At 47.2% G+C, this 16,649-nt stretch overlaps 1 protein-coding gene across 5 annotated transcripts in view; it reads left to right on the top strand.

Moving 5' to 3' along the window:
- Positions 1 to 16,649, top strand: part of USP3 (ubiquitin specific peptidase 3) — a 62,784-nt gene that overhangs the window by 26,014 nt on the left and 20,121 nt on the right. For all 5 annotated transcript variants that reach the window (XM_069765572.1, XM_069765574.1, XM_069765575.1 and 2 more), the window contains exons 11-12: positions 1,593 to 1,670; positions 9,657 to 9,775. In XM_069765572.1, coding sequence (XP_069621673.1) covers positions 1,593 to 1,670; positions 9,657 to 9,775 — 197 coding nt within the window. The remainder of the gene's footprint in view (positions 1 to 1,592; positions 1,671 to 9,656; positions 9,776 to 16,649) is intronic.

The raw sequence follows: 16,649 nt of genomic DNA, 5'->3' as shown, positions 1-16,649 counted from the left end.
TCTGGATAAGTTGGAAACTTGGGCTGAAAGGTGGCAGATGAGGTTTAACAATGATAAATGTAAGGTTATACACATGGGAAGAAGGAATCAATGTCCCCATTACACACTGAATGGGAAACCACTGGGTAAATCTGACAGGGAGAAGGACTTGGGGATCCTAGTTAATGATAAACTTACCTGGAGCAGCCAGTGCCAGGCAGCAGCTGCCAAGGCAAACAGGATCATGGGGTGCATTAAAAGAGGTCTGGATACACATGATGAGAGCATTATACTGCCTCTGTACAAATCCCTAGTTAGACCGCACATGGAGTACTGTGTCCAGTTTTGGGCACCGGTGCTCAGGAAGGATATAATGGAACTAGAGAGAGTACAAAGGAGGGCAACAAAATTAATAAAGGGGATGGGAGAACTACAATACCCAGATAGATTAGCGAAATTAGGATTATTTAGTCTAGAAAAAAGACGACTGAGGGGCGATCTAATAACCATGTATAAGTATATAAGGGGACAATACAAATATCTCGCTGAGGATCTGTTTATACCAAGGAAGGTGACGGGCATAAGGGGGCATTCTTTGCGTCTGGAGGAGAGAAGGTTTTTCCACCAACATAGAAGAGGATTCTTTACTGTTAGGGCAGTGAGAATCTGGAATTGCTTGCCTGAGGAGGTGGTGATGGCGAACTCAGTCGAGGGGTTCAAGAGAGGCCTGGATGTCTTCCTGGAGCAGAACAATATTGTATCATACAATTAGGTTCTGTAGAAGGACGTAGATCTGGGGATTTATTATGATGGAATATAGGCTGAACTGGATGGACAAATGTCTTTTTTCGGCCTTACTAACTATGTTACTATGTTACTATGTGTGAAGGTACCTTAACTCCAACCCTAACACAGCCCTAATCCCTAACCCTAATGGAAAAAAAAATCTTTTTTTATTTTATAATTTTTACTTCACTAAGGGGGTGATAAAGGGGGTATGATTTACTTGTTTTTTTATTTTGATCACTATGATAGACCCTATCACATTGGTCAAAATGAACCAATAGGAAAAATCTCCTATTATTCCTGGGTGCCGGCTGGCAGATGTCGGCAGTCGCCCACCATTTTCTACCCGGAGAAAGACGCTAATGGCCGGGGGACACAGCTGGAGGAACACTGCAGGTACTGGGGGGGCTTGGGAGGCCCCATTTCTCTCTCCTCTGATGTGCTAGATCATATCAGAGGAGAGAGAAATAAATAGGAAATCAGACTTTTTTTTTACGGTCGCTGTTATTTCACGAATAACTGTGATCACAACACTGGGGGTCGGTAAAAAACCCCAGTAGCCGAGACACCAGAGATTTTCCGACGCTGGGGGCGCTGTACACTTATTTCTCAGCGGTCAGTCATTAAGGGGTTAATGCTAACATATTGGTGATCAAATGATTTTAGGACTGTTGTTCTCCATTATCATCCTGTGTAAACTTACTGGAAATCGCCCAACGAATGAGCATATTGTTGGAGGAATCGATGATAGACAGAACTTTTAAAAATGACAACACAAAATGCAGCTATATTGGTTGTCTGTCATCACTACTTTTTTCTCTTTATAGATCTCTCATTAGACATTCCTAGTCAATTCCGTAACAAACGAAAGAACCAAGAAAATGGACCAACATGTACTCTAAAAGGTATAGATTGCTATAGTTTGTCAATGATTTAATTGTTAATTCTAAATGTTTCAGCTTTCCAGGGGTAAACATGGCAGCTAATTTCACATTTACTGAGCAGTCATCTGTTTGGCACTGGGCATGTAACCAGCATTTTTGTATAAAGTGTATTCAGCTTATGGCTTACATAGGTCTGCACAGAACGGATTATTGCAATTACAGTAGCGATAGGTAAGAAACCCCTGCATGCATTGACCTTACTTGTTCACGGTGATTTATCTAGTTTAGTTAACTAAACCTATGAAATAAAGTTGTAAGAGAGAAACATTGTGCTTCTATTAATATTACTTTTAATGTGTTTTTAAAAACTTTCCATGAATTGGCCATGTTGGAGACACACTGAAGTATTACTAGAGTACATATGTATATAGAGTCTCATCTGTGTATAGTGTTGCGTCTTCCGTCTGATGAAAATAAATTTACTTTTTGGTACTCAACCAGTGTTTATTGCAAAACTGTCAAGTGAGAGATGGAAAAGAAAGGAATTTAGTATTTAGTCAACTTATAAATACCGCAAACATAACGTAAACAAGACTGATACACGGGGCCCCGCCGATGAAGGCTTAGGCCTCTTTCACACTTCAGTCTTTTGGCGTCAGTCACTACCGACATAGTGACGGATTGACGGATCCGTCACAATTGTTGCGAAAACGGTTCTGACGGATCCGTTTTTTTGACGGATCCGTTACTTGGGGGTTGTCTGGGAGAAGTATCTACTTTTTGGAGCATGCGCAATTGAAAAAACGGATTGGGGCGACGGATCCGCCGAAAAAACGGTTGCGGCGGATCCGTCGCCCATAGGCGCCCATTCTATGGAATGGCGGACGCGACGGATCCGTCGCGATCCGCCATTTCGGCGTTGACAAAAAACGTTCCAATGTCCGTCTATTTTCAGAAAACGTCCGCCAAATGTCGACAGATCCGTCGCATGGCGGATGGAACGGACGACCATCCGTCACAATCCGTCACTAATGCAAGTCTATGGGAAAATAACGGATCCGTCAAAAAAAATGACGGATCCGTTATTTGAGGAACATGGCGGTTTTAGACTGACGCCAAATAACTGAAGTGTGAAAGAGGCCTTAGACGGGTTTCCCACTGGGAAGAAGAAAGCGTAGGGAGAAGGAGGAAAAAAGCCATACTTACCACCAGAATCCACTCAATGCTTCAAATGCTGCCTCTTCAAAAGTCTCTTGGATCGGAAGTGATGATGTCCCTACCACCAGTCACCTTGACCATTAGCCATCGGTGGCTTCTGCGGTCACGTAACTGTTGGTTGCGACTTTGCAACTTACAGACCAGGAAAGCAGTAGCTAGGGTTAAGTATAGATAACTCATCAGAAAGCAGAGTAGAAGCTGCTAGTAGGGTAGTGGAGTGGGGGTTGGGTATTGTAGGCCTTCCTGGAGAGAGATGTGATTCCAGAGTACCGGTAGCTGAAAAACTCATGTCAAATTGATTTTATTAAAAGTACCGTATTTTCCGGCGACTTATTAACCCCTGAAAATCGTCTCAAAAGTCGGGGTCGTCTTATACGCCGGGTACGGCGTGTGCAGGGAGCGATCCTGGATGGTTCCCAGGGGTCTGAAGGAGAGGAGACTCTCCTTCAGGCCATGGGATCCATATTCATGTAAAAAGTAAAGATTAAAAATAAAAAAATATGGATATACTCACCCTCTGATGGCCCCCTGCTCTCAGCGTTGCAAGCGGCAGCCTCCGTTCCTAAGGATGCAGTGAGTGAAGGACCTTCGATGATGTCGCGGTCACGTGACCACGACGTCATCGCAGGTCCTACGCTCAATGCATTCTTAGGAATGGAGGCTGCCGCTTGCACCGCTGAGAGCCGGGGGCCGTCCGAGGGTGAGTATATCCATATTTTTAGTCTTTATTTTTTACATGAATTTGGATCCCAGGGCCTGAAGGAGAGTCTCCTCTCCTCCAGACCCTGGGAACCATACGCACCGCACACGCCGTATAAGATGACTGGGCGTATAAGATGACCCCCGTCTTATATGGCGGGTATATCCCAAATTCCATATTTTATATGGAAAAGATGGGGGTCGTCTTATACGCCCAGTCGTCTTATACAACAGAAAATACGGTAATTTATTTGAATAATGTCCTCTCCACTTTACTGTTTTGTTTTAAAGGGAACCTGTCGCCCCCAAAATCGAAGGTGAGCTTAAGCCCACCAGCATCAGGGACTTATCTACAGCATTCTGTAATGCTGTCGATAAGCCCCCGATGTATCCTAAAAGATGAGAAAGAGAGGTTAGATTATACTCACCCAGGGGCGGTGCCGGTACGATGGGTGTCGCGGTCCGGTCCTGGGCCTCCCATCTTCTTACGATGACTTCCTCTTCTTGTAGTCACGCTGTGGCTCTGGCATACTTTGTCTGCCCTGTTGAGGGAATAGCAAAGTACTGCAGTGCGCAGGCGCCGGGCCTCTCTGACCTTTCCTGGCGCCTGCGCACTGCAGTACTTTACTCTGCCCTCAACAGGGCAGACAAAGTATGCCAGAGCCACAGCGTGACTACAAGAAGAGGAAGTCATCGTAAGAAGATGGGAGGCCCAGGACCGGACCGCAGCGGGAGCGACCCTGGGTGAGTATAATCTAACCTCTTTTTCTCATATTTCAGGATACATCGGGGGCTTATCTACAGCATTATAGAATGCTGTAGATAAGCCCCTGATGCTGGTGGGCATAGCTCGCCTTTGATTTTGGGGGTGACAGGTTTCCTTTAATATAATAGTAACGGATCAGAAATATAGCTGTAGTTCATTTATTTCTTGTTTTTTTTTTCTCATATGTCACTATGCTGATCGTGGCTGTGTCGGGCGACATACATTTATCAGCCTATGCTTTTGCAGTTATTATTATTATTTATTTATATAGCACCTTTCATTCCATGGTGCTGTACATGAGAAGGGGTTACATATAAATTACAGATATCACTTACAGTAAACAAACTAACAATCACAGACTTATACAGAGGTGAGAGGACCCTTCCATTGCGGGCTTACATTCTACAGGATGGTGGGAAAGGAGACAGTAGGTTGGTGGGTTACAGCAGCTCCGCTGTTGGTGAGGAGGCAGCGAGGTCAGTGCAGGCTGTAAGCTTTCCTGAAGAGGTGGGTTTTCAGGTTCCGTCTGAAGGATCCGAATGTGGTTGATAGTCGGACTTGTTGGGGCAAAGAATTCCAGAGGATGGGGGATATTCGGGAGAAGTCTTAGAGGCGGTTGGGTGAGGAGCGAATAAGTGTGGAGGAGTGAAGGAGGTCTTGGGAGGACCGAAGTTTACGTGAGGGAAAATATCGGGAGATTAGTTGAGAGACGTATGGAGGAGACAGGTTATAGATGGCCTTGTAGGTCAGTATTAGTAATTTGAACTGGATACGCTGAGGGAATGGGAGCCAGTGAAGAGATTTGCAGAGGGGAGAAGCAGAAGAGTAGCACAGAGAGACATGAATTAGTTGGGCAGCAGGTAAGGATGGACTAGAGGTGCGAGAGTGTTAGCAGGGAGGCCACAGAAAAAGATGTTGCAGTAGGCAAGGTGGGACATGATGGGGGCATGCACAAGTATTTTAGTAGATTGAGGGTTGAGGAAAGGACGGATTCTGGGGATGTTTTGAGCTGGAGTCGACAGGAGGTGGAAACTGCTTGGATGTGTGGTTTGAAGGACAGGGCAGAGTCATGGGTTACTCCGAGGCAGCGGACGTCCGATACGGGGGAAAGCGTGATGTTGTTAATTGTAATAGATAGGTCACGTAAGGAAGATCTGTGAGATGGAGGAAAGCTGATGAGTTCAGATTTGTTCACATTGAGTTTGAGGAAGCGAGAGGAGAAGAATGAGGATATGGCTGATAGACACTCTGGGATTCTGGACAGCAGAGAGGGGACATCTTGGCCAGAGAGGTAGATCTGAGTGTCATCAGCATAAAGGTAGTACTGGAATCCATGGGACTTTGAGTTGCCCCAGGCCAAGTGTATAGATTGAGAAGAGTAGGGGTCCTAGAACAGAGCCTTTGGGGAACTCCAACAGAGAGAGGGTGGGATGAGGAGGTAGTGTGGGAGATGCTGAATGTGTGGTTGGAAGGGATGAGGAGATCCAGGATAGCGCAAGGTCTTTGATGCCAAAGGACGAGAGGATCTGTAGTAGGAGGCAGTGGTCTACTGTGTCGAAAGCAGAGGACAGGTCTAGGAGGAGGAGTATAGAGTATAGTCTGTTAGCTTTGGTTGTAAGTAGGTCGTTAGTAATTTTGGTCAGGGCTGTCTCATTGAAGTAATGGGGGTAGAAACCAGATTGTAGATTGTCAAAGAGCAAGTTAGATGAGAGGTGGGAGGAAAGTTGAGCGTGGACGTGCTGCTCCAGGAGTTTGGAAGCGAATGGGAGCAGCGATACTGGGCGATAGCTGGACATAGCGGTTGGCTCGAGGGTTGGCTTTTTAAGGATAGGCGTGAATGTGGCATGTTTGAAAGCAAAAGGGAAGGTACCGGAATTTAGCAGTAGGTTGAAGAGGTGGTTTAGGGATGAGATAAGAGTTGTGATGAGGTTGGGGAGGAGGTGAGGTGCGATTTGGAGAGGAGACAATTAAGTTCCCCTTCAGTGACGTTGGATAGGGAGATAATGGGGTTTGGGCATTGGTCTGGTATACAAAGGGGTTGTTGTGGTTGAACAGTGAAGATTTGCCTTGTTTGGTCGATCTTATTTTTAATGTGTGTGGCAAAGTCCTCAGCAGAGATGTGGGAGGTTGGAGGGGGCAGTGGTGAGCGGAGGAGGCAGTTAAAGGTTTTGAATAACTGTTTGGGGTTGTAGGATAGGGAAGATATGAGGGTGGTGAAGTAGGTCGGTTTACCAGAGATGAGGGCAGATTTGAAAGCTAGTGTTGCCTGTTTGAATTCAGTGAAGTAGTTTGCAAATTTGTTTTCTTTCAAAGCCGCTCTGCAACAATGGACACTTGCCGGAGATTTTAATGGTGCTACTGTGCCAGGGTTGTCTGTTGATATGTCGCACGCTGCCATGAACGAGAGGGGCGACCTTGTCAATAGCTGATGCTAGAGTGGCATTGTGGAAAGCAGTGGTACTATCTGTGTTGTGTCGTGGAGTGAGGATATGGATGCCAGTGGTAGAATAGAGTCAGGGAGCGTGTGGGTGTCTAGGTGTGCAAGGCTTCTGCGGGAGTGCGCATGTTGCTGGACATGGGTGACAGGTGAGGAGGACAGGGATGAAAAAGTGAGTAGATGGTGGCCGGATAGAGGGAGAGGGGAGGTGGTGAAATTTGATAGAAAGCAGAGACGGGTGAAGACCAGGTCTAATGTATGTCCTTCTGTGTGGGTGGCTGAGGACCACTTCGTAAGTCCAAAGGATGAAGTAAGAGACAGGAGTTTGGAGGCTGTTGACTGAAGGGTATCAAGTAGGGATGTTGAAGTCGCCCATGATGATAGTGGGAATGTCATTGGAAAGAAAGTGAAGAAGCCAGTTGGAGAATTGATCAATAAAGGCAGTGGCCGGGCCCGGAGGACGGTATATGACGGCCACTTGGAGGTTGGAGGGAGAGTAGACGTGGACATAGTAGACTTCAAAAGAGGGGAGGATAAGGGAGGGTAGAGGTGGGATTTGGGTTAAAGGTGCAGTTAGAAGAAAGGAGAAGACCCACTCCTCCACCATGTCTATTGCCAGGGCGAGGAGTGTGGGTGAAATGGAGGCCGCTGTAACAGAGCGCAGCAGGGGAGGCGGTGTCAGCCATGTTTCTGTGAGGCAGAGGAAGGCAAGATTGCGAGAGAGAAAAAGGTCATGAATCACATGAAGCTTATTGCAGATTGAGTGGGCATTTCAGAGTGCTCCAGAGAGAGGAAGCAGGGGGGTGGGCGTCAAGGGCACGGGTTTTACGCTGGAAAGATTGCGGTAGTTCATATTAGATAGGGAGCGGTATGAGGGAGTAGTAATGGGAGGTATGAGCTGTGGTGGTCCAGGATTGGGAGATATGTGGCCAGCAGTGAGGAGAAGCAGAGAAAGGGAGAGCAGGTGGGAGAAAGAGTGGCCGGCTTGTTTTATTTTTATTAGGACAGATTTGAAGTTGAGGAGCAGGTCAGGTGGGGAGGAAAGAGGGAAGAGGAGATGATTATTTGGTTAGAGGGTGCTGGGGTTTGGGGATAGCGAAGAAGAGTGAGGATTAGTGGAGCAAACACTGTAAGGGCTTATGGAAACATGGTGAAGGAATAAGATGGGTTAATAGAAAAGCTAGATCCAAGTAAATTAGAAGTGCTTACTCAGGAGACATACCCAAAAGAGACAGATACATGGTGTACGCATGCGTTCCCATAGACAGTAATGTGTTTCTTTAACCCACTCATCCGCATGCGGATGCCTGCGCATATTTGACGGATTTTTAATTCTTCCAAAAATGCAACATAGTGCGTTCGCCGGACCCCGCCGCGCACCGAGAAGCGACGCATACGGATTGCTGTGGATGAAACGTTGCGCAAACAGACACAAATGTGAAACCAGCCTAAAAAATGTTGCATGATAATAAGCAGCAGATGACAGCCAGCAGAGATTGTACCATTAAAGGAAATGTTGCAGGATGATCAGCAGATGACAGCAAGCAGAGATTGTACCATTAAAGGAAATGTTGCAGGATGATAAGTAGCAGATGACAGCACAGATTGTACCATTAAAGGAAATGTTGCAGGATGATAAGTAGCAGATGACAGCAGAGATTGTACCATTAAAGGAAATGTTGCAGGATGATAAGTAGCAGATGACAGCACAGATTGTACCATTAAAGGAAATGTTGCAGGATGCTCAGCAGATGACAGCAAGCAGAGATTGTACCATTAAAGGAAATGTTGCAGGATGATAAGTAGCAGATGACAGCACAGATTGTACCATTAAAGGAAATGTTGCAGGATGATAAGTAGCAGATGACAGCACAGATTGTACCATTAAAGGAAATGTTGCAGGATGATAAGTAGCAGATGACAGCACAGATTGTACCATTAAAGGAAATGTTGCAGGATGCTCAGCAGATGACAGCAAGCAGAGATTGTACCATTAATGGAAATGTTGCAGGATGATAAGTAGCAGATGACAGCACAGATTGTACCATTAAAGGAAATGTTGCAGGATGATAAGTAGCAGATGACAGCAGAGATTGTACCATTAAAGGAAATGTTGCAGGATGATAAGTAGCAGATGACAGCACAGATTGTACCATTAAAGGAAATGTTGCAGGATGATAAGTAGCAGATGACAGCAAGCAGAGATTGTACCATTAATGGAAATGTTGCAGGATGATAAGTAGCAGATGACAGCACAGATTGTACCATTAAAGGAAATGTTGCAGGATGATAAGTAGCAGATGACAGCAGAGATTGTACCATTAAAGGAAATGTTGCAGGATGATAAGCAGCAGATGACAGCAAGCAGAGATTGTACCTGTGTGAAGAGAGGAGATGGTTATGAATTCCCGGCCTTTGAAATAACTGCAGTTTCTCGATACTTTAGCTGCCATGATACTTCTGTGTAGTTATCCCACAACAGTGTATTTGGAGCAAGTTTGCAAATTAATCTTGGTTAAGTTTCCCATAGTTGCATGTCTCCACCCTTATGCAGACTCTTTATAGCCTGATACTGAAGCCATACTTTCGTCCATTTTCCCCTACTTTCCAATAAAACTTACTAGATGTGTGATAAAGTAGGGGACAAACCAAGTGGAGTGTTACTGTAGATTCAAGCTATGAGATGCCACCATTTATTTACATACATATTCGAAGGAACTGTGGAAATAAAACTGCAAGAAACCATTAGTCAATACTACTTGCAAAGCTAATTATTTTTTGTCAGTGTGTTCAGATAATAAAAATTGGTTAGGAACGTTGACATACTGCATTTTTGCGACTTTGACATCATGCGGATATTTACCTTATCTTGCATCTTTCATTTAAGACTGCCTACGCAGCTTCACAGACCTTGAAGAGTTGGATGAGACCGAGCTCTACATGTGCCTGAAATGTAAAAAGAAACAGAAATCCACTAAAAAATTTTGGATCCAGAAACTACCAAAGGTTAGAGTTTGGACAGGAGTATTTGACATTTTACTAGTTGCCATGTTAGAATTCTGATATGTAAGGTGGTACTCAGTCTGGGTTTGACTTCAGGCCATCCACACCTGGCTTGAAACACATATGCAGGTTTTCGAGCGCTAGCCAGAAATGGGTCAATAGGCAGAAGTTCAAGTCAGTTATTTATATTTACCATTCTCCTTGAATCCAGAAATCCAGTTCCGACTACATGTATCAACTTTTGGTGTATGGTTTTGAGTCAAAGGCCAGGTTCAGACAAGAGTATGTTTGGTCTGTTTGCTGTCCATGTTCAAAATGGTCGGCACATGGCTTGCTGAATATTGTTGGTGTATGTGCTAGTACACTTTAGCAATTTTGAGAGGAAAAAAATTCTAATTGTTTAAAATCCAACCACATCAATTTTTATGTTTCCCGACATGACATTCTTGTATATACGGATGGTCCATTCTGGGAAGTGCCATTATTCACAAGGCAAATCTAGTCTAGATCACCATGTGGTTTGAAACGAAGATGAGGGTTAGACGCAGGTAACACAAGTGTTCACACAGAGGAAAAGTGTTTAGTTTAAAAAAAAAATGTTTATCATTTGCCATTTTGCGGATATCCCTGGTGTTTGTAGTAGAATAAAAGTTACAGTAGTTTAAACTAGGACCCCCCACTCTTCCTACAGGTGCTTCTGACAAAATTAGAATTTCTCTTTTGCCTCATTGGGGGAAACAGGACCATGGGTGTTATGCTGCTACCACTAGGAGGCTGACACTAAGTTAATACAAAAAAAGTTAGCTCCTCCTCTGCAGTATACACCCTCATGCTGGCTCCCAGAGAACCAGTTCATGCTTCGTGTCCGTTGGAGGCACACGGGTGGTTCGAACCAAAAACACTGTTATTTTAACTTTTAATTAAGATTTTTTTTTTACCTGGACGAAGGGGCTCCTATCTCCCCAAACCAACAACAGGCGAGCATGTGGAGTGTCGCCTCCACTTACCCTCTCCTGTGATGCGGGATGCCATTCCTGGGCTGATTTTTAGGGGCGACGGGTCTTTTAAGGGGCACCGATCTCCCCGCACCATCAACAGACAAGCACATGGAGTGTCACCTCCATGTACCCTCTTCTGCAGCCAGGCCTAATGCCGGACAACCAGCCCTGTCCACCCAGGGGGATTGAACCCCTTGGATGCGCAGAGGCAGCCCCCACTGCTCCACCACTGTTTAGTGGATGAAGCAAGGAGGCGGACAGTCTCTCTCCATCTCCTTATAAAAGGGACAGTGGATTGAGGGTTTTTACCCCTTTATCCCTGCACCATCCAAAAAATCACCAGTGACAGCAGCTGCACAACGGGAGGTACCTGCAGCATCGTCCGAAGGACATCTCCAACTTCTCTGGGTAAGCGCTGAAAAGGTGTAGGGCTCTGAGCAGTCCGGGCACAGGCAGCAGACTTTTCCTGGCAGGGAGGAGGGTCATTTTTTCAGGCCTAGGTAAAAATTAGTCCCCGGCTTTGGCCTTGTACAGGCTGCAGCCGAGGCTCTGCCCCGCTATGACTCGATGCGGCGGCTCCGCCCTCTTTTTCGGTGCTTCTCATTTGAACGAGAGGCGCCCATGTAATCTCAGCAGCCATCTTCCTATATCCTATCGCACGCTGACAGGGCCTCCGGATGCTCAGGAAGCCTCCTGCTTGCCTGGATAGTGACGTGGAGCTTGATACTCGTGGCTGGGACACAGGACCTGGGTAAGGAGCGCTGCTACTAGCTCACTCTCCCTCCTGTGGGAACCCTTATCCCAGTTTCAGGCACCTAAAAAAGTCCCATAAGACTCTTAGTCTTTTTCACTTCATGTAATTCCTGCCAGTCTGCATTTCCAAAAGCTCAGAGCTGTGACCCCAAATGCGCTCAGGAGCCCCCTGCTAACACTGAGCCCAATGTCTTTAGTCCCCCTGAGTGGGTCTCGTCTCTGACTTCTCTGGTCAAAGCGCTTGAATCCTTCACTGTTCCTTCTGGGGATCGTGGTGTTCACACGTCTGACGCAGAGAGACCCTCCCCTACACGGGAACAGTCGGCTCGCAGGGGCCGCGCACAGTCTAGAAACTACAAGCGTCTAGGAAACGGATACGTAGTATTCCTCCTGTACAATCACGTGCCCTGGCATCTGCGAGCTCCGTTTTTCGTTTTCCCTCTCAAGACGTTGATAGCAAACTCGATTCTGAGTCTCCTTAGATCTGGATTCGCCAGACTTTTCAGAGGACTGTTGATTCTCTGATTGAGGCAGTCAACCAAACTCTGAAGGTTGATGAAGACTCTGGCTCTGTCCCGGATCACGCTATGTGCTTCAAAAAAGCTAAGGCTACTTTCACACTCGCATCATTTGGCCTCCGTCGCAATGTGTCGTTTTGGAGAAAAAACGCATCCTGCGGACAACTTTTTTCTCCATAGACTTTCATTAGCGACGCATTGCGACGTATGGCCACACGTTGCATGCGTCGTGTTTTTGCAGTCCGTCGGGACAAAAAAAGTTGCATGCAACGTTTTTTTGTCCGTCGGTTCCACTTTTTCCGACCGCGCATGCGTGGCCGGAACTCCGCCCTCTCCTCCCCAGACCTTACAATGGGGCAGCGGATGCGTTGTAAAACTGCATCCGCTGCCCCCGTTGTTCATTTTCTTCACAGTTTGCGTCGGTACGTCAGGCCGACGCATGGCGACGGCCCCGTACTGACGCTAGTGTGAAAGTAGCCTAAGCGTCCTCATAGAACATTCGCCATTCACCCGGAGTTTCAGGATATAGTTAATCGGCCCAGGGAAATAAGCGCTTTACAGGACGAAAAATGCTTGAGGCGAAGTACCCTTTCTCCGACGATCTGAGAAAAGATTGGGCTGAGTTCCCTGTAGTAGACCCGCCAGTCTCTCACCTGGCATCCAAAACCCTTCTATGCCTGCTGGATGGATCATCTATTATAAACCTCACAGACCGCAAGATAGAAAATTTGGCTTGATCTGTCTTTGAGGCCTCAGGTGCGGCTCTATATCCTTCCTTCACTGCAGCGTGGGTAGTTAAAGCAATGGTTTCCTGGTCAGAGACCTTGGCTAATTCCATTCAGAGCAGTAATCTTCCTCCGGAGGCAGCGCAGCTGGCTAGCCAAATTCCTCAGGCAGGAGATTACCTGGTACATGCTTCTTTGGATGCGGCCAACTGTGCGGTTCTATCGGTGGCAAACACCATCACGATCAGAAGGTCTTTATGGCTTAGAGAATGGAAGGTGGATTCTGCATCGAAAGTCTTTGACTTCTCTTCCTTACCAGAGTGGGCGTTTGCTTGGAGAGAAGCTGGATCAGCTTATGTTGGATGCTACGGGGGAAAGAGCAAATTTCTTCCCCAGCAGAGGCTTAGGCGTCCTTTTCAGCATCAACAACAAATCCGTTTCCGATCCGTTCGTGCCAATCCGGGTTGGTCCACTGCCACTGCCTCTTCAGGATCAGAATGCTCTCTTCGCACGAATTGAGGACTCCAGGCATCCTATAGGTCCAATCAACAATGGAAGAAGCGGCCCAAAGAAAGATTTTCGGCCCAGTGACTCATGGTGTTATCCGGTCGACACCAGCAGGATAGCTGATAGTTTAACCAGGTCTGGCTCTTAGTCGTTCATGACGAATGGGTCAGAGATCTGGTGACTTCCGGATACAAAATCGATATTTTTTTCTTCGCGTTTCCTCGGCTCGTTTCTTTCCTTCCCGATTTCCAGCATCAAGGGCAAGGGAAAAGGCTCTTTCCTGAGCCATAGACTCTTTGCGCCGCAATGGCGTCATTGTCTCAGTTCCGCAAAACGAAAGGTTCACGGGATTCCACTCCAACCTATTTGTTGTCCCAAAAAAGGACGGAAAAGTGAAACCCATACTAGACCTCAAACTTCTAAACAGGTTTGTCAAGGTCCATCATTTCTGCATGGAGTCTCTGTGTTCGGTCATCAGCTCAATGGAAAAAGGGGAGTTTCTAGCATCCACCGATATCCGAGATGTTTGCCTACACATCCTGATTCTCCATGCCCCCCAAGTTCCGGCGTTACGCCATTCGCGAGCAGCATTTTCAATTCACGGTCTAGCCCTTCGGCCTCGCTACTGCTCCCAGGGTGTGTCCACAAAGGTCATGGTGGCTGTCATGTCCATCCTGCACTTTCAGGGTGTGGTCGTCCTACCCTATCTAGACGACCTCCGGGTCAAGGGTCCGTCTTTCCACAACTGCGCGGAGTCCGTTCTTACCACTTGCGACACTCTTTCTCGGCTGGGTTGGCTGATAAACTTAGCCAAGTCTTCCCCCTGTTCCAGCTCAGCAGATATCCTTTTAAAGCATGACCCTGGTCACCTCTCGAGGGATGGTGACTCTCCCTCAAGACAAGGTTCTAGCCCTTCAGCAAGGAGCCCGCGCACTTTCTCAGTCATTCCCTCATTCCATCTGCTTTGCAATGAGGGTACTGGGGAAAATGGTGGCAGCAATGGAAGCGGTTCCTTTCACACAGATGCACCTCCGCCCCTTACAGCATGCTCTTCTAGCGGCTTGGGACAGGAACCCTTTTGAACCACTTCAGGACATTTCGCTCACCTTTCTGTCCTGGAAAGTTGTTTTTCTTGTTGCAATTACATCAATCAAGTGGGTTTCGGAGCTGGCTGCAATGTCCTGTCGGGCGCCTTTCCATAGTTTCCATCAGGACAAGGTTGTCCTCAGGCCGTCCCCATCCTTTTTACCCAAGGTTGTCTCATCCTTTCACCTTTAATGAGGACATTGTTCTTTCTTTATTTTGTCCGGCTCCAGTCCACAGCTTGGAAAGGCTCTCCATACTCTGGGTGTAGTCAGAGCTCGGAGAAGGTATGTCTCGAGGACGGAGTCCTTCCGAAGGTCGGATTCTTTGTTCGTGCTTCCTGAGGTTCACAGGAATGGTCTAGCCTCTTTGAAGGCCACAATAGCTAGGTGGATTCGTTCCTCCATTCAAGAGTCCTACCGCATCAGAGGTAAGCCTATCCCAGCGGGGATCAGAGCACACTCCACTCGGTCAGTAGGTGCTTCCTGGGCTGTTCGGCATCAAGCATAGGCGGATCAGGTCTGTAAAGCCGCGACTTCGTCCAGCCTACATACTTTCTCGAAGCACTATAAAGCTCATACTCCAGCTTCAGCTGATGTGGGGCTGGGCAGAAAAATTCTGCAGGCTGCAGTGGCACACATCTAGGCAGTTGCTACGTGAAACCTGATGTTTTCGGTTGTTTTCCCACCCAGGGGCTGCTTTGGGACGTGTTGTGGTCCTGTGTTCCCCAATGATCTGTGTTTCCCAATGAGGTGAAGGAGAAATAGGTATTTTTGTGTACGCACCGTAAAATCCTTTTCTTTGAGCCACTCTTTGGGGGACACAGCACCCACCCTGTTAGCCTACTGGTGATGGTTCTTTAGTTTGACATGTTGTACTCTTATATGTTGTTAATGTTCTACTGCTTTTGCACTGAACTGGCTCTCTGGGAGCCAGCATGAGGGTGTATACTGAGAGGAGGAGCTAACTTTTTTTTAATTAACTTAGTGTCAGTCTCCTAGTGGTAGCAGCATAACACCCATGGTCCTGTGTCTCCCAATGAGTGGCTCGGAGAAAAGGATTTAACCTTGAGTACACAAAAATCCTTATATCATCAAAAAGTTAATTTCAGTTCTTCAATACAAAAAGTGAAACTCATATTATATAGAGTCATTACAAACCAAGTGATCTATTTCAAGTGTTTATTTCTCTTACCCCATGACGGCACCACGGAGAGAGAGGGATCCGCCCTCAGGGACAGGAAACCCACAGGTTAAAAAGGCGGGACCTCTCCTCCACCTCAGTTCGGTTTCCTGTCCCTGACGGGGAACCCACAGCTCACCGTTCGTCGCGGGATTCCAGGGACCATCGGACCGAATTCAGGCAGCGGGGGGGCCCTGCCGCGGTTCCGGGTGGATATCCTCCCTGAGGACACATTCCGGGGTCGGCAGGCCCTGTTGGTATATGTGGAGAAGAAGCAGTGAAGAGGAGCAAGTCTGCTTCTTCTCTTTCCTACAAATCAGCCGGTAATAGGTAGCGGCGGTTACCTGGGGAAAAAAACGCCGGTCTGAGGAGCTCAAAGAAGGGGGTGACGCCGGTCACCAACAGGAGGCTCTGGTATGGGCAGCGGCGGCTGCGGGGATCCCTCCGTCCCTTCTGTGAAGCCGGCAACTAATAGAGCGCGCGCGAGGTTCGGCGCGACTTACTGCGCAGGCGTGGGGGTCACTTCCGGGGCAGCGCAGGGGACCTCTGGGTAAACCGGAAGTTGCCTTGCGCCGCACTGTTAGTATATATCCGGAAGAGAAGGGGCATACCGCTGCTCAGAAGATACCACCATGAGTGGAGTAGAGCAGTCGGTGGAAGAAATTTCACAGGCCCCTGTGACAAAAAACCCGAAGGAGCGCCGTTCTTCGCGAAAACCTACACAGCGCAGCAGCTCAGGATCCCAGCGCAGCAGAGGCTCTAGTGGATCCAGGAGGGAGACGGTGGTTCAAGTGGAGGAGGCGTCCTCAAGACCAGAACCGGTATCTTCCTCACGTTAGGGCCTTATCAGCTTACCCGCCTCTAACCCAAATATTAGATGACAGAGTAATCCTTAAAACTGATCCTTCTTACCTCCCTAAAGTGGCGTCAAAATTCCACAGATCTCAAGAGATAGCCTTACCATCTTTTTGTCCTAACCCTAAAAACAAAAAAGAGGAAGCTCTACACACACTAGATGTAAAGAGATGCCTAACACACTATCTGTCAGCTACAAGGGAGTGTAGGAAAGGGAGGGCTCTGTTTGTCTGCTTTCAGGGACCAAATAAGGGTC

The sequence above is a fragment of the Ranitomeya imitator genome, chromosome 4 (genome assembly GCF_032444005.1).
Source record: "Ranitomeya imitator isolate aRanImi1 chromosome 4, aRanImi1.pri, whole genome shotgun sequence".
Taxonomy (NCBI): domain Eukaryota; kingdom Metazoa; phylum Chordata; class Amphibia; order Anura; family Dendrobatidae; genus Ranitomeya; species Ranitomeya imitator.
The sequence above is the reverse complement of the archived record's forward strand: the minus strand, read 5'-3'. Positions and strand labels throughout refer to the sequence as shown.